Source organism: Macaca mulatta, chromosome 14 (assembly GCF_049350105.2).
Source record: "Macaca mulatta isolate MMU2019108-1 chromosome 14, T2T-MMU8v2.0, whole genome shotgun sequence".
In the NCBI taxonomy this organism is placed as follows: Eukaryota; Metazoa; Chordata; class Mammalia; order Primates; family Cercopithecidae; genus Macaca; species Macaca mulatta.
In genome coordinates this window covers 51,927,352-51,945,607 of record NC_133419.1, presented here as the reverse complement: position 1 = coordinate 51,945,607, position 18,256 = coordinate 51,927,352, and the positions used below count along the sequence as shown (strand labels likewise).

At 39.1% G+C, this 18,256-nt stretch overlaps 1 protein-coding gene across 1 annotated transcript; it reads right to left on the bottom strand.

The window, feature by feature from the left end:
- Nucleotides 1-13,428: 13,428 nt before the first annotated feature.
- On the bottom strand, nt 13,429-15,982 carry PTH (parathyroid hormone). The gene is made up of 3 exons (XM_001094024.5): nt 15,896-15,982; nt 14,151-14,241; nt 13,429-14,047 (listed from the first exon to the last, which is right to left on the bottom strand). Exons 2-3 carry the CDS (start codon nt 14,234-14,236, stop codon nt 13,786-13,788), a joined length of 348 nt encoding a protein of 115 aa, XP_001094024.1. The 5' UTR covers nt 14,237-14,241; nt 15,896-15,982; the 3' UTR covers nt 13,429-13,785.
- Nucleotides 15,983-18,256: the final 2,274 nt, after the last annotated feature.

Genomic DNA, 18,256 nt, shown 5'->3' with positions numbered 1-18,256 from the left:
CTTCTTTTTCCCTTAGAGGGAAAAAGATAGCATATAAACTCTCAAATCGCACTGCTTCTTTGGGTATTCTCTTGTTTCTCTGATGTTCTCATGCATGTAAAATTAAACACTAATTAACTTGTATATCTTTTCTCCTGTTAATCTGTTGTCAGTTTGCTTTTTTAAATTAAAAATACTATTTCTAATGGTACTTTGGATGTTGTCAGTTTAATACACAGGCCTCCCGTCCACTGAACTTAAGAGGGTAGAGGAAAAGTTTTATATCCTCTATAACATACTATCTGACTATTTCACCCCTAGGAATCTACCTAAGAGAAACGAAAACATACATCCACACAAAAACTTCTACACAAATGTTCATAGCAGCATTATCCACAGTAACCAGTTCAGGTTAAACAGAATGTGGTATGTTTATACTATTGAATACTCTTCACCAATTATAAGGACTGAAATACTGATATGTGTTACAACATGGATAAACCTAAAAAATAGTATGCCAAGTGAAAAGAAGCCAGATGCAAAATACTACATATTATATAATTTCATTTATATGAGATTTCCAAAAATAAGTACATTTATGGAGACAGAAAGTTGATAAATAATTGCCTCGGGCTGGGAGGGGGAGCAAAGACTGCAAACATGCATAAGGAAACTTTTTGAAGTGATAGTAATCATCTAAAATAAAATGGATGATAGTTGCACAACTCTATAAATATTAAAAGTCATTGGATATATTGAGTGAATTTTAAGTTATATACATTATACCTCAAGAAAAGTATAATTATAAATCCTATCAGGGGCTGGATATGGTGGCTTATACCTGTAATCACAGCACTTTGGAAAGCCAAGGCAAAGAGATCACCCGAACCCAGAATGTGGAATCAGCCTGGGCAACAAAGTGAGACTCTGTCTCTACAAAAAATAATAAATAAAATAAAATTAGCTTGGCATTGTGGCACTCACCTGTACTCCCAGCTACTCAGTAGGCTGAGGCAGGAGGATTGCTTGAGCAGAGGAGGTTGAGGCTGCAGTGAACCATGACTGCACTACTGCACTCCAGCCTCGGTGACAGAGCAAGATTCTGTCTAAAAATTGAAAAAAAAAAAAAAAAAAAAAAGAGAGAGAAAGAGATTCTATTGAATTACATATCTCAGTCAGTTCTTTGGATCCCATTCTAGTTTGCTTGAAAAAATACTTCCGGAAATTGAAACTGCAAATAAAATTTCTCAGTTCCAAATTTGGTATACAGCATAAAGCTTTCATAAGCATGTATAAAAAAACATTGAGAGAAATTAGGGACATCTTAATAATTGGAAACTCAATATTATAAAAATATCAATTCTTTGAAAATTGATCTAATAAGATCATTGCAAAAATCAAAAGATTTTATGTGTATGTGTGTGTATGTGGAGTGGAGGTAGGGCATAAATTTAGCAAACTGGATCTAAAATGGAAATACGAAAATGGGAAAGGTGAAGAATAACCTAAACATCCATTAAGAGGAAGAAAAATGTATAAGGAAGTCTTCCACCAGGTATCAAGAGTTAATATAAAACTATTGTTTTAAGGTAAGTGTGGTATTAGCATTAAAAAAGACAAAAAGGACCAATTGGCTAGCATAAAAAGCCCAGAAATAGCTTAAGCATATGTAGACTCCTGATTTTGTAAAAAAATAAATAAATAAAAGCAGCATTACAGAGAAGTAGAGAAAAAAGCACATCTTTTCAATAAATACATGTATAAAAGCAATAAATAAGCTGAAAAAATGGATATCTATATAAAAAATTAAAATTGACCTTCACCTCACACTTGCACAAAAATTAGTTCCAGATGTATTATATCTCTAAATGTATAAGGCAAAATAATAAAGATCCTAGAAGATAATATATAAAAATATCTCTATTACCTCAAGGAAACTAATGAGTTCTTAAAGTGGACACAAAAGCACTAACTATGAAAGACTGAGAACTCTGACCACATCAAAATTAAGAATTACAATTAATAGAAAGATGCTATTAAGAAAGTGACAAAGACACAAAGTGAGACAATGTATTTTCAATATAGACAACTGACAAAAGATTACTATTCAGAATATGTAAAGGATAAATCAGTATCAAAAGACAAATATCCCAAAAAGGAAATGGAAAAAAGAATTGTATAGGCACTTCACAGAAGAAGAAACCTGCCTGGCTAATAATCATATGAAAAGATGCTAAAACACACAAGTAACTCGAGAAATAAAATTAAAGGAACAATAATATGCCCATCAAATTGGCAAAATTTTAGAATTTCACAATACTTGGTGATATGGTTTGGCTGTGTTCCCACCCAAATCTCATCTTGAATTGTAGTTCCCATAATCCCCACTTGCCACAGGAGGTACCCAGTGCAAAGTAATTGAATCATAGTGGTAGCTACCCTCATGCTGTTCTCGTGATAGTGAGTGAGTTCTCACAAGATCTGATCGTTCCATAAGGAGCTTTTCACCGTTTGCTCAGCACTTCTCTTTACTGCTGCCACGTGAAGAAAGACGTGTTTGCTTCCCCTTCCACTATGATTGTAAGTTTCCTGAGGCTTCTCCAGCCATACTGAACTGTATAAATTACCTTTATAAATTACCCAGTCTTGAGTATGTCTTTGTTAGCAGTGTGAGAATATACGAATACAGTAAATTGCTACCGAGTAGTAGGGTGCTGCTGTAAAGACACCTGAAAATGTGGAAGTGACTTTGGAAGTGGGTAATAGGCAAAGGTTGGAATAGTTTGGAGGGCTCAGAAGAAGACAGGAAGATGTGGGAAAGTTTGGAACTTCCTAGAGACTTGTTGAATGGCTTTGACCAAAATGCTGACAGTGATATGGACAATAAAGTCCAGGCTGAGGTGGTCTCAGATGGAGATAAGGAACTAGTTAGGAACTGGAGCACAGGTGACTCTTGTTATGCTTTAACAAAGAGACTGGCAGCATTTTGCTCCAGCCCCAGACATCTGTGGAACTTTGAACTTGAGAGAGATGACTTAGAGTATCTGGTGAAAGAAATTTCTAGGTGGCAAAGCATTCAAGAAGAGGCAAGGCATAAAAGTTTGGAAAATTTGCAGCCTGAGGATGGAAATGTGGTAGAGAAGAAAAACCCATTTTCTGGGGAGAAATTCAAGCTGGCTGCAGACATTTGCAGTAGTAACAAGGAACTGAATGTTAATCACTGAGATAATAAAGAAAACATCTCCAGGGTATGTCAGAGACCTTCACAGCTATACCCCCCATCACAGGCCCAGAGGCCTGGTAGGAGGAAATGGCTTCCTGGGCCAAGTCCAGGGCCCCCTTGCTGTGTACAGCCTTGAGACTGTGACCCAGCTGATCCAGCCATGGCTAAAAGGGGCCAACGTACAGCTCAGGTCATTGCTTTCAAAGAATGTAAGCCCCCAGCTTTGGCAGCTTCCATGTGGTGTTGGTCCTGTACATGCACAGAAGTCAAGAACTGAGATTTTGAACCCTCCACCTAGATTTCAGAGGATGTATGGAAATACCTGGATGTCCAGGCAGAAGTTTGCTGCAGGGGCAGAACCCTCTTGGAGAACCTCCACTAGTGCAGTGTAGAAGGGAAATGTGGGATCAGAGCCCCCACACAGAGTCCCCATTGGGGCACTGCCTAGTAGAGCTGTAAGAAGAGGGTCACCATCCTCCAGATCCCAGAATGGCAGATTCACCTACAGCTTGCACCTGTGCATGTGGAAAAGCCACAGGCACTTAGCAGCCTGTGAAAGCAACCTGGAGCAGGGCTAGACCCTACAAAGTCACAGGGGCACAGCTGCCCAAGGCTGTGAGAGCCCATTTCTTGTATTAGTGTGACTTAGATATGAGACATGGAGTCAAAGGAGATCTTTTTGGAAATTTAAGGCTTATTGACTGCCTTATTGGATTTCAGACTCACATGGGGCCCTGCAGCTCCTTTGTTTTGGCCAATTTCTCCCATTTGGAATGGGTATATTTACCCAATGCCTGTACCCCCATTGTATCTAGAAAGTAACGAACGTGGTTTTGATCTTACAGACACATAGGCAGGAGGGACTTGCCTTGTCTCACATGAAATTTTAGACTTGGACATTTGAGGTAATGCTGGAATGAGTTAAGACTTTGGGTGACTGTTGGAAGAGCATGATTATGTTTTGAAATATGAGGAAATGAAATTTGGGAGGGTCCAGGGGTGGAATGATATGGTTAGGCTGTGTCCCCACTGAAATCTCATCTTGAAATGTAGTTCCCATAATCCCCATGTGTCATAGGAGTGACCTCATGGGAGGTAATTGAATCATGGGGGGCAGTTATCCTCATGCTGCTCCTGTGATAGTGAGAGAGTTCTCATGAGATCTGATGGTTTTAATAGGGGCATTTCCCCCTTTTGCTTGGCACTTCTTGCTGCTGCCATGTAAAGAATGACATGTTTGCTTCCCCTTCTGCCATGATTGTAAGTTTCATGAGGCCTCCCCAGCCATGCTGAACTGTGAGTCAATTAAACCTCTTTCCTTTATAAATTACCCTGTCTAGGGTATGTCTTTATTAGCAGCATGAGAATGGACTAATACACTTGATATTGACAGGAATGTAGAGCAATAGGAACTTTTATACACTACTGGGGGCAGGAGATGTGAACTGTTGCAACCACTTTTGAAAATAGGTTGGTATCTCCTTGCAAAATTGAACATGCATATGAATGGAATCATCAATTCCATTGCTAGCTAAATACCCTAAAGAAACCCTTGCTGGTATAAGAAATATGCAAAAGAAGGCTCATTGTTAGTAATATCCAAAAACTGAAAACAGCCCAAATTTCCATCAAAAATAAATGCATAAATAAACTGAAGTATACTTATGCAATTAATTACTATACAACAATTGGAATAACTAACTATAGCTACATACATCAATAGAAATGATAGCAGTAGGAGGTAGTCAAATGCCTAGGCAGATAGGGGTGAGTCACTGATGAAATCCCACCTTCAAGCCACAGGCAGTTTGTACCCTGAAAGCCAAGCTACAAGTCAAATCCATGGACTGGATTGAGAACCTCTCTGCCCACTTGGCACACTTTCCTCTAATTGATCCCCACCCTTCACCTATTTTATGTATATCTACCCTTCCCTAAATGCTTTTTTATACTGTTGTGCCCACCTTTAAATGGTGCCTTTGTTTTAGCCTTTTTTTGCATACTCAAAAACCAATCAGCATGTACTCCCCCATTCAGAGCCCATAAAAGCCCTGGATCAAGCCACAGTGAGGAAGAGACCACCCTACTTTGGGTGGGGGATCACCCTTGCATCCCTTCTCTGCTGAGAGCTGTTTTGTTTCTTAATAAAACTCTTCTCAATCCTTCTTACCCTTTGATTGTCAGCATAATCTCATTCTTCTTGGATGCGGGAAAAGAACTTGGGACCCACCAAATGTGGTGTATTAGTACATTTTCACACTGCTGATAAAGATATACGCAAGCCTGGGAAGAAAAAGAGGTTTAATTGGACTTACAGTTCCACATGGCTGGTGAGGCCTCAAAATCATGGCAAAAGGCACTTCTTGCAGGGTGGCAGCAAGAGAAAATGAGGAAGAGGCAAAAGGGGAAACCCCTAATAAAACCATCAGATCTCATGAGACTTATCCATCCACTACCACGAGAACAATATGGGGGAAACCACTCCCATGATTCAAATTATCTCACACCAGGTCCCTCCCACAAGACATGGGAATTTTGGGAGTACAATTCAAGATGAGATATTGGTAGAGCCAAACCATATCATTCTGCCCCTGGCCTCTCCAAATCTCATGTCCTCACATTTCAAAACAAATCAGGCCTTCCCAACAGTCCCCAAAAGTCTTAACTCATTTCAGCATTAACCCAAAAGTCTACGGTCCAAAGTCTCATCTGAGACAATGCAAGCCCCTTCCGCCTATGAGCCTGTAAAATCAAAAGCAAGCTAGTTACTTCCTAGATATGATGGAGCTACAGGTATTGGGTAAATACATTTGTTCTAAATGGGAGAAATTGTCCAAAGTGAAGGTATTACAGGGCCCATGCAAGTCCGAAGTCCAGTGGGGCAGTTGAATTTTAGAGCTTCAAAATGATCTCCTTTGACTCCAGGTCCTACATCCAAGTCATTCTGATGCAAGAGGTGGGTTCCCATGGGCTTGCGCAGCTCCATCTGTGTGGCTTGGCAGGGTACAGCCTCCATCCCAGCTGCTTTCTTGGGCTGACATTAAGTATCTGCAGTTTTTCAAGGCAAACAGTGCAAGTTGTCAGTGGATCTACCATTCTGGGGTCTGGAGATGGTGTTCCTCTTCTCACAGCTCCATTAGGTGGTGCTCCAGTAGGGACTCTGCGTGGGGGCTCTGACCCCACATTTCCCTTCCACACTGCCCTAGCAGAGGTTCTCCATGAGAAGCTGCCCCTGCAGCAAACTTCTGCCTGGTCATCCAGGTGTTTCCTTACATCTTCTGAAATTTAGGTAGAGGTTTCAAACCCCAATTCTTGACTTCTGTGCACGCGCAGGCTCAACACCAGGTGGAAGCTGCCAAGGCTTGGGACTTGCACCCTCTGAAGCCCCGGTCTGAGCTCTATGTTTGCTCCTTTCAGCCACAGCTGGAGCAGCTGGGACACAGGGTACCAAGTCCCTAGGCTGCACACAGCATACGGACCCTGGACCCAGCCCATGAAACCATTTTCTCCTAGGCCTCTGGACCTGTGATGGGAGGGGCTGCCGTGAAGACCTCTGACATGTCCTGGAGGCATTTTCCCCATTGTCTTGGGGATTAACATTAGGTTCTTCATTACTCATCACATTTCTGCAGCAGGCTTGAATTTCTCCTCAGAAAATGGGTTTTTCTTTTCTATCACATTGTCAGGCTGCAAATTTTCTGAACGTTTATGCTCCGCTTCCCTTATAAAACTGAATGCCTTTAACAGCATCCAAGTCACCTCTTGAATGCTTTGCTGCTTAGAAACTTCTTCTGTCAGATACCCTAAATCATCTCTCTCAAGTTTGAAGTTCCATGAATCTCTAGGGCAGGGGCAAAATGCTGCTAGTCTCTTTGCTAAAACATAACAAGAGTCACCTTTGCTCCAGTTCTTAACAAGTTCCTCATCTCCATCTGAGACCACCTCAACCTGGATCTTATTGTCCATATCGCTATCAGGCTTTTGGTCAAAGCCATTCAACAAGTCTCTAGGAAGTTCCAAACTTGCCCATATTGTCCTGTCTTTTTCTGAAGCCTCCAAACCATCCCAACCTCTGCCTGTTACCCAGTTGCAAAGTTGCTTCCACATTTCAGGGTATCTTTTCAGCAATGCCTCACTCTACTTGTACCAATTTACTGTATTAGTTTGCTTTCACACTGCTGATAAAGACATACCTGAGACAGGGAAGAAAAAGAAGTCTAATTGGACTTACAGTTACACGTGGCTGAGGAGGCCTCAGAATCATGCTGCTATAAAGACACATGCACAGGTATGCTTACTGCGGCACTAGTCACAATAGCAAAGACTTGGAACCAACCCAAATGTCCATCAATGATAGAATGGCTGGATTAAGAAAATGTGGCACATATAGGCCATGGAATACTATGCAGCCACAAAAAAGGATGAGTTCATGTCCTTTGTAGGGACATGGATGAAGCTGGAAACCATCATTCCGAGCAAACTATTGCAAGGACAGAAAACCAAACACCGCATGTTCTCACTCATAGGTGGGAATTGAACAGTGAGAACACTTGGACACAGGGTGGAGAACATCACACACAAGGGCCTGTGGTGGGGTGGGGGGAGGGGGGAGGGATAGCATTAGGAGAAATAGCTAATGTAAATGACTAGTTAATGGGTGCAGCACACCAACATGGCACATGTATACATATGTAACAAACCTGCACATTGTGCACATGTACCCTAGAACTGAAAGTATAAGAAAAAATAATAATAAATGGCCAGGTGTGGTGTCTCACACCTGTAATCCCAGCACTTTGGGAGGCTGAGGCAGGCGAATCACAAGGTGAGGAGATCGAGACCATCCTGGCTAACACGGTGAAACCCCGTCTTTACTAAAAATACAAAAAATTAGCTGGGTGAGGTGGTGGTCCCCTGTAGTCCCAGCTACTCAGGAGGCTGGGGCAGGAGAATGGGGTGAAGTTGGGAGGCCGAGCTTGCAGTGAGCGGAGATCGCGCCACTGCACTCCAGCCTGGGTGACAGAACAAGACTCCATCTCAAAAAAAAAAAAAATTAATAATAATAATAAAATAAAGTGAACAGTAACACTCTAAAGCAGATGTAAGAGGTAACTTTGTGGCCTAGGGCTGGGGAAAGACTTCAACAACATTCCCCAAAAATACAAACAATAAAGTGAAAAACTGATGTATCTGAGTCCATCCAAATTAAGTATAAAGATGGCGGCTGTGGTGCTGGTGGCGACGCAGTTGCTGCTGGGATCGGGTTCTTGGGGCTGCCTGGGGCTTAGGTGAGCCACAGGTGAGCCAGGCCTTGGCCTGGGGCTGGGGTGGCTGGAGTTTTTCCAGAGGCTCTATCTTTGGGTTCCGCTGGCTCATGTCCTCAGGCGGGCTCACCCCTAGAGACACCAGCCATCCTCCCAGAGGCGATGGGGGCACTTCACGACTTTGCGTCTCCATCCCTGGCTCACAGTCCCATTTGTCTCTCCTCTCCTCGGCTACTGGGTACTATCCTGCCCTCACCTCTCCTCCAGAGGCCATGTCTCATCTCTCTGCCTCTGCCCCTGCCCCACTCTCCTTCAGCATTTTTCCCTCAGAAGGCTGAGCTGATGGGGGCTGAGCTCTGTTACGTGTGACAGCAACATCTAAGCCAAGCTCGTCCAACCTGCGGTCCACCAGCTGCATGCAGCTCAGGACGGCTTTGAATGCAGCCCAAATTACAAAATTTACAAATTAGTAAATTTTCTTAAAACATCGTGCGATTTTTTTGTGAATTTTTTTTTTTTTTTTTTTTTTTTTTTTTTTTTTAGCTCATCAGCTATCATTAATGTCAGTGTATTTTACGTGTGGCCCAAGACAATTCTTCTTCCATTGTGGCCCAGGGAAACCAAACCAAAAGATTGGGCGCTCCTGGTCTAGGTTCTCGATTGCTGAACTCGTGTCCTCTCGGCTGTTGATTCCTGACATTTAAGGACTTTTTCTGTCCCCTCTGCTCTTCCTGCTCGGGCAGCAAGGTCTGTCTTTCCCCACAAGGGTGCATTCATTCAGGCAACAGGTATGTATTACCCTTCACTACATAATGAGCACTATTTCAGGGATATGGAGGTGACCAGAGAGAGTTGCTGCCCACAGGAAATGGAGACAGACAATAGTGTGAACAAAGTATTGCCAATCATGAAAATGGTTTGAAGTAAACAAGCAGCATTTAGTGGCAGAAAATAGCAGGAAAGCCTAGAAAGACTGAGGGATAGCCGTTTATCAAGGTGACATTTAAGCCAAGAGATGAAGAATGAAGGAAGGGGAGGTCACATGAAAAGGGAAAGCCCTGAAACAGTGAGAACAGAAGTTTTGGAGGTGATGAGCCCGGTGTGTTCTGGGAATTGATGGAAGAGTCGGTGTGACTGGGACCTGTAGGGGTGGGAGGTTCAGGAAATGAGTGTGGAGAAAGAGACACTAGGCCTTCAAACCAGATTAATAAGGGGTGTGGCTTCCACCTACAGTGACACTGCTGAAGGGCAGAGCTGTTTTAAGTGTTTTATGTGTATGAACTGTACTTGAGTGAGTTTTGGTTGTAAGCTGTATTTTACAGAGATGGCAATTAATTGAGACCCAAAGTACTGAACCAGCTTGCCTCAAGGTCCTTTGGCTGAGCCAGGATCACTCCTCTATGCTGTCTTTCAAGATATGTAGAAAGAAATCCTTTAGAAAGGTAAATGTTGATATCTAATGCAGACAAAACATAACTAACTGTACCTAAGTGGTCATCATAGGCTCAGTTGTCTCAATTCTGTTGTAACTGGGTCAGTTTCTCTGTTTTAGGTTTGGACTCCCTGTATACAGACACTTTAGAAGTGGTAGCACCTCTCCCTACATCCCCGCTCCCTACTTCTCTCTTACCGGGAGTACCTAAGCCTGTTTTTGCTACAGTCAATGGACAGGCAGAGTTTGAAACCAAAGTTACCATGTTGGATAATGGGCTTTGTGTGGCATCTTAAAATAAGTGTGAAAGTTTTTATATGGCAGGAAGTAAATACTGTTGGTAATGTAGTGGGTGGTCTCCTTGTTTTAATATGTACATGCTTTAGCTGCTCTCAGTTGTAATTAATATGCCAATTATGAATTGTACTCTGAGTGGAAGTATGTTAGAAAATCCAAAAACTTAGTAACCAAAATATCAACAGTGATCATTTCTGGTGGTGGCATTTAGGGTGGGTTCCCTCGTCCCCCACTTTTAAAAGTCCTTTCTGTAATTCTAAAAGTTTTCTACCACAAACATGAAGTGTATGGCTTCATAAATGTTGACCTACATATATACCTGTGAAGCCACCATCACAATGAAGATAATGAGTATATCCATCACCCTCACATAATTAAATCTGGTTATTAAGTCATTGATAATTTTAAAACATATCTCTTGACTAAAACTTATTTTGAACACCTGATTTAACCTGTGAATTTTCTTTATATTACTAGTTCTTATTAATTCAGGATCAAGATACAAAGCAAAATACCATGGTGAAATTGCGTACTCTTTGGAAAGTTGGCATTTTCAGTCAGTTGCCCAGTTTGTAGTTTTTGAGACAATACTACAGAAAGATGTTTCAAGTTTTTCTTTTTTAGAATGGTTATCTCAATACATTATTAAGTTGCTAAGTTAATGCTAATAAAAGACCTTTAACTTTAAAAAAAAGCATACAAAGAGTTAGCAAATACATGACACACTGGGAGAAAATATTTGTGGCATTTAAAACCAACACGGGGCCAGGTGTGATGGCTCATGCCTGTAATCTCAGCACTTTGGGAGGGGGAGACAGGAGGATCACTTGAGCCCAGGAGTTCAAGACCAGCTGAGCAACATAGTGGGACCTCATTTCTACAAAAAATTTTTAAATTAGCTGGGCATAATGGTGTGCACCTATAGTCCCAGCTACTCGGGAGGCTGAGGTAGGAAGATCACTTGAGCCTGGGAATTTCAGGCTGCAGTGAGCCGTGATTGCACCACTGTAACAGCCTGGGTAACACAGTGAAGCTGCTCTGTCTCATAAATACATAAATAAACAAACAAAACCTACAAGGAATTTGCGTTAGAATATACAAAGAACTCAAAATCAACAGGGCCAGAAAACCAATAGAAAAATGGCAAAGGATATAAATAAGCAGTTCATACCCAAGTGACCAACATATAGAGATAATATCAATCTCACTAATAATCAGAGATACACAAATGAAGCCAATGAGCTACCACCTGACATCAATATGGCAAAACTTTTTATAAAGGCATATCATTCCAAACTGGAGGTGGAAATAAGGAAACAGGAATGCTCAGCTCTACTGGAAGGAGTATAAACTGTGCTTGTGAAACTCATCTATGTCTGTCTTATGATTCTACTTCTGGGTGATGATCCCAAAGAAATTCTCACTCAGTTCCGTAAGAGGACATATTCAAGAATACTCACTGTGGCATTTCTCTACCAGGAAGTCAGAGACACTGTCCACTCCACCTTCTAGTATGTATTCCTCTATTACATAGGCTGGCAAGCTAAAAACTACATTTTCCAGACACCTCTGCAGCTAAGGTTCAGCCAATCATATGCATTCTTATGAGAATGGGAAGGCAGAATTAAGGTGATCTACCACTTCTCCCTTTCTGTGGGCAAGCATTGTTGTGGACCAGTGTGATTTTAGGGTACTAGTGTTAGCAAAGGTTACAGTAACAAGGCACTGACAGATGTCAATAGGCAGAGTGCTGAACATGTGTTTTCTGGGGTGGATGGTAGAGGTGTAGTGTGTTTCTGGAACAGCAGCTGCCTCCTGATCAGGGCAGTCTCAGGATAATAGTCAGTGCAGCCACTGCTATTAGAAGAGAGAATCGCTCCCTCAGTGACTTTGAGTCTTTCCTAGATTGTTTCCTTCAGCATTCTCTGTGATTCTGTAATGCATCCCTTTCTATTTAAAGTTGATTTTCTCTGCATTTAAACTACAGTTTGATTGATTCCACCAGAATGCAAGAAATTTGTTAATATTCTTCTGTTCTACATTTTGCAAAGTTCACTTGCCATTAAAGTTCCATCTCAATTGTTCATTCTATCAGGCGAGTCTACTCTGTCTGTATCTCACAGTATTTTGCATTTGTATTGTAATTACTTGCTCACCTATCTGTCTTTCTCATTAGAACATGAACTCTTTGAGGCCAGAGATGGAATCTTATTCATTTTTGTAATCCTGGCTTTTAGCATTACAGCCATCTTCCCTCCCAACTAAGTGCCTTTGCATATGCTATACCACCTGCCTGGGAAACCCTCCTACTTCTTTTCATCTAATTAACTCTTACTCATGTTTCTTATTCAACTGGATCATCTTGAGATTGAACTATACTGTTCAGTACAGTATAGTAGCCACTACCATATGTGGCTATTCATATTTTTAATTTTATAATTTTATTTAAATTAGTTTTAAATTAAATTTAAATTTTAAAATCGTTCAAATTGACCAAGGGATTGAAAATAAAAATAAGTAGATAAAAATCAGTCATCAGTCACACTATCCACATTTTATATAAATGAACATGTGGCTACCACATTGGACAACACAGAATACAGAACATTTTTGTCATCACAGAGAGTTCTGTTGGACAGCACTGATCTAAGTACATTAGGGCTCTGTATTTTATACTCCTGCAATATCGTGTGCTGTGCTTACATAGCACTTATCAAACTAAATTATGGATTAATAATATCTGGCTTCTCCATTAAATCTTAGGCCTCATGAAGACAGAAACCATGTCTGTTTTGTTTACCGTTGTATGCTAGTGCCTAAGACAGTACATGACAAATAAATAAACACTAAATAAATATTTGTCAAATGACAAATGAATGAATGAAATTATCTTCTAATAGATATAAACATTCTATTTCTTGCAATTTTGGGTCCAGACTAGAACTATGATTAGTGGGTTTTTATGTAGGGGCAAATACTTTTTTCAAGTTTCAGACCACTTCATGCCCCTTTTTTTTGCTGAGCATTTTATTTCCTTTCCTGAAACCAAGAGGACAACAGTATTTAGCCACTGAAAATTGGGAAACCTCGTACTTTGGTAATACTAAAAGGTTGATGTTCAAAATATCCAAATGTGAAGCACATGATTAAAAAAATACTTTGTATTGTTCTACCTAGTCATGATCAATGTAAACATCTGGGTATCCATCATAACCAAAAAGATATACTTGCAATGAGTGAGAAATACTTCATTTATTTAGACTTATGATCATTACATTTTTGTTTTACATTTTAAGGTAGAAGAGAGGTTTAAAAGTGCAATTTTATTCTTTTATAAATTATGCAATAACATACTTTAAAAAGAATAAACTATAGAAAAGAATAATTAAAATAACTCTTAAATGCATAAAAGTAGAATCAAAATAATCAATTAAAATTGCAGCTATCATGGCTAGTGATGGATTATATGTAGTTTGTTATATCAGAGATATTGGTACTTGGAAATCTTAATAGAGCTTTGAAAAATTAGCAGCATGTATCGTTGCCCTACACTGTCTAGAGCAGAACTCTGACCATATCTATTTTCATTTTCATTGGGATTTAGCTTTAGTTAATACATCCACATCAGCTTTGTCTGCCTCTCCAAGACTTTTTTCATGGCTCTCTACCAAGATATTGTCTTCCTTTTTTCGGGGCCTCTGGGAACCAGCATCTCTGGGAGCTAGAGGAGCTCCAAGGGCAATAAAATTGTGCACATCCTGCAGCTTCTTACGCAGCCATTCTACTCTCTCCATCGAGTTCAGATGTTTTCCCAGGTTATGCATAAGCTGTATTTCACTCACAGATCTCTTCCTGGGAAGAAGAGAAACAGAGAGGGCCACTTCCCATTAGCTCCCCACTTCAAAATGATAAAGTCAACATTAAAAATCCAATTCCCAGGCAAAACAGTACTTACTTAACAGATTTCCCATCTGATTTTGTAAGAAAGCAAATTGCCAACATGACAATCATTACTTTAGCCATGTCTTTTGCAGGTATCATCTTCACTAAAAGGAAAGGCAAAATGGAGGTATTTTAAAATACTTTTAATATTCAAAACTATAGTACACAGAATGCAATACTAACTAATTGGGTTGGTTTTCATGAGAAGCTTTTGGAACCAACCTCTTTATTTTATGGATACACTAGTATACATTATATATACACATAATTTAACTTAGAAATTAGTTTTATGCTCCTAACTATCTTTTGGAGATTTCTTGTGCAAGTTTTAATATATAAATCTTAAGCCACAAGAGGAATGAAAGAGCTTATTTTTGAGAATGCCCCCCCGCACTGCATTTTATGTTGATTATGCCTAAATGCTTATAACTTGCTTGAAAATGGCTAATTTTCTTAATAGTGTAAATTGTTAACACTGTTTATTTACTTAGCAAATCCCTTTCTTAAGTAAACTTCATTTCAGGCATTGTAATAATAACCATAAACACCAAACAAATAGGTGCTAATTTAGAGATTTTCACTAAATTAATGCACATTTCTCCTAGCATTAAAAATAATGTGTCAAAACATTTAAAAATCATCTGATTGATTACTTGTGATATGGATTTTGAGCTTTATCTCTAAATGGAATGCTTGTATTTTATTTATTCAACCTATTTTATTAACAATTATCTTTTAATATAACGTTTGTCTCTTTCTTCGTTTCACATCGATGTAGGATATTCTTGCCTTAATCAGCATTTCAGTACTTGCAAAGGCTGTTATTATAGAAGTGCTTTTCCTTAATGCTCAGTGTACTACATTTTAACATACACATAGAGTAGTTATGTTTTACAGGGAAACTCATCATTTAGAAGTAGCATAGGAAATATAATCTGCTACATTTTTGTTTACTCTACAATATAAAGCTATTGATGGAGCAACATGAAAATGTTCTTTTTCTGTTTATGTTAGAAACAAGCACTGTAGCTGGAGGACAGGAGCACTGGAGTCTAATCTTACTTTGTCATATTCATCTAGTGACCTCAGATATCTCTGCTTTGCTTCCTTGTCTTCACAGGAATATGGGCTTCTTATAAGAATATCATGAAAAAAAGCTGAAAAATTGTTGCAAAACACCCTTAAATTCATGTAATACAATTTCATGAAATTAAGGAGATACAGTTTTCAGAATAGAACTGTCATTTATGTGAAAGGAATAAATATTCACTAGTCAAACTGTGCTTGTCCAACTTTAGTATACAGATTGGGCTCTTTATGAGCCATAAAATAAATAATCTAAATAAGAATACTCTGCAGGAAAAATAGAATATTAACTCCACTTAATACATTTATAGTGATTATTTAAACCAGAACTATTCATTCACCATCAGCCTGTTTTATTTCAAAATTTTGATACCAATACTATTATATTAAAGCATAGCATGCCAAATTTTAATGATTTTTTGCTATAATTTCAGATGAGTTTTTAAAAAGCAAGGTATCTCAGAAGACTTTAATCACAATGTATTTTGTGATTTGAGAGTATTTTAATGGTATTAATTTATTTTGTATGTGACATTTTATATTAAACATAACACTCTTAGCATTTTACCTTGAAGAAATAACATGGTATTTGTAGAAATGGTACACATTAAATAATAACTTGATTATCAAAAATCTCATGAGATTCAGAAGTGAATTTTTAAGATTACTTACCATGCAATGTCTTAGAACAAAATCTTCTTTCAGGTATATTAGGAGCTGATGTTGAGTAAACTAAAGACAACTGATGAATTGGACTGCAGACCCTTAAATGTGACTTTTATATATAGATCTTCTGCTTGCCAAGAGAGGCTCTTTTATTGTTACAGATGATGTCACTCCCAATTCTCTGGATCTCACCTATAGGTTCAAAGCAGCACATACACACACCCACAGGGCGGTGCACACTCTTCTTAAGTTTTGGTTAGTTGGATACTAAAAGGAAAACAGCATTTGGCTTGAAAAGGGGCTTATGCAAAGACTTTTAACAAATACAGAATTATGCCACCTAGAAAAATTCTACCTGGATTAATGAATCTGAATTTAAACTGTGAAAAGACTGATTTCAAAGATATATGATAAAGTCATTATCTTACTTGAAAATAAAATCCAAAAATAAGTATATTTGTTATAACCATACTGTTGGTACAATTTTATGATAATAAATCATAGATGTTATGCTTATTTTACAAGCCATTTTCAACCAATCCATGTCACTTCTGGTCATCTTTCAAAAAGATGTAGCCCTTTTCTTAAAGGAATTGTTAAAAATAATTGGAGAAAATTCTCTTGGTACATAATTACTTTAAAAGCTTCAAAAGTGAAATTATTTTAAAATTTATTTAAGTTATATTTTATTTGTGCATCTTAATCTGTAATAACAACATTTGATAAGCACTAACTGCATGCCTAATTACATACATTATCCCACTAGATCTTCACAGCAGTCCTTTAAAGTTAGTACTTAAAGTACTAAAGTAGGTACTTATCCCCATTTTTACATGAGGAAACTTAGGCTTGGAAAGCAGAAAAGATGGAATTCAACAAAGGTCTTTATGACACCCGATTCTTACTACCTCAGTTTCTGCCTAAAAATATAGCCCTTCTTTGAACTCCAGTCTTGACTTTAATTTGCAAAGTCATCTGAAATCACAGCAAAAACTCATTGCAGCATTTTCCCCCAGGAGTTAAGTCTTTATTCTCATGTTCCCTAAGGGATGATGAGAGCCTGCTCCAAAACCTAATGGGGCATGATGCTGCTACATGTCTGACTTCAAATATTGCTCCAGCAATAATTGCCTGGTCCACCTATCAAAACACGTTGAATGTCTTTGATATATCTAGGACTCCTTTAGACAGCTTTGCTTTCCCACCAAAGATCCGGTTACAGAGTGGGATCTGCTCTCTCAGCTCTGGTCCCATTCTGGCTTCATGTCATCCTTTTCCTACTAGCCATTGTCAAGGTTTGACTCTACCTTAGGTAAGAGCCGGTACAAATTTGAATAGTAACCATATGGAGTTTATAATGAGAGATATATACTAGTCCTTCCCTAGGAAATTCTCTGCTCTGGGTAAACCTCACTTAGAGTGTTGCTCCAGGCTCCATTTTAGAAGTAGTAGAGACAAATGGGAACATATATTGAGGATATCAATCAGTTTGGTGAAAATGTTGAAAACTATAACATGAGAAGTAGTTGAATGAAATTAGAAAAGTCTGAGGAAAGAAAGATGGGATGACTTTATAGCTGTGTTTAGTTATAGGGTTACCATAAGGAAGGAGTATTCTCTGTGGTTTAAGAAGGAAGGGCTGGGTTCATAGGGCTTAAACTGGACATTATAATTGTCAAAATAAGGAATCAAGTACCTTCTCAAATAATGATTTCTCCATCACTGAGAATATTCAAGTAGAAGGTAGATAAGCATTTATCAGGTGTCCTATGGAGATTCATACATAGATGAAGGTTGAACTAGATAACCAAGAGGTCTCTTTTAACTGTAAAAATCTGTTGTCTTGATCTTTTTAAAGACCTCTTCTGATGTAAACTCTACATGTGATGTTTGTGTATCATTTTTCTGTTATACTCTGTTGAGAAGAAGAATTGGAAATACAAATGGTTTTTCTTTTTTCTTTGAGATGGGGTCTTACTCTATCTCTCAGACTGGAGTGGTGCAGTGGCATGGACATGGCAGCCTCAACTTTCTGGGCTCAAGCAATCCTTCCACCTCAGCCTCCTGAGTAATTGGGGCTATAGGCACACAGCACCGCAACCAGCTAATTTTTAAATTTTTTCTAGAGGCAGGGTCTAGCTAAATTGCCCAGGCTGTCCTTGGCTCAAGCAGTCCTCCCACCTCTCACTCCCAAAGTGCTGGGATTACAGGCATGAGCCACCATACCCAACCACAAATGGATTTTTATTTTCTAACTTTTAAGTTCGGAGGTACATGTACAGGCCTGTTATATAGGTAAACTCATGTTGTGTAGGTTTGTTATACTAATTATATCATGACCCAGGTATTAAGCTTAGTGCCCATTAG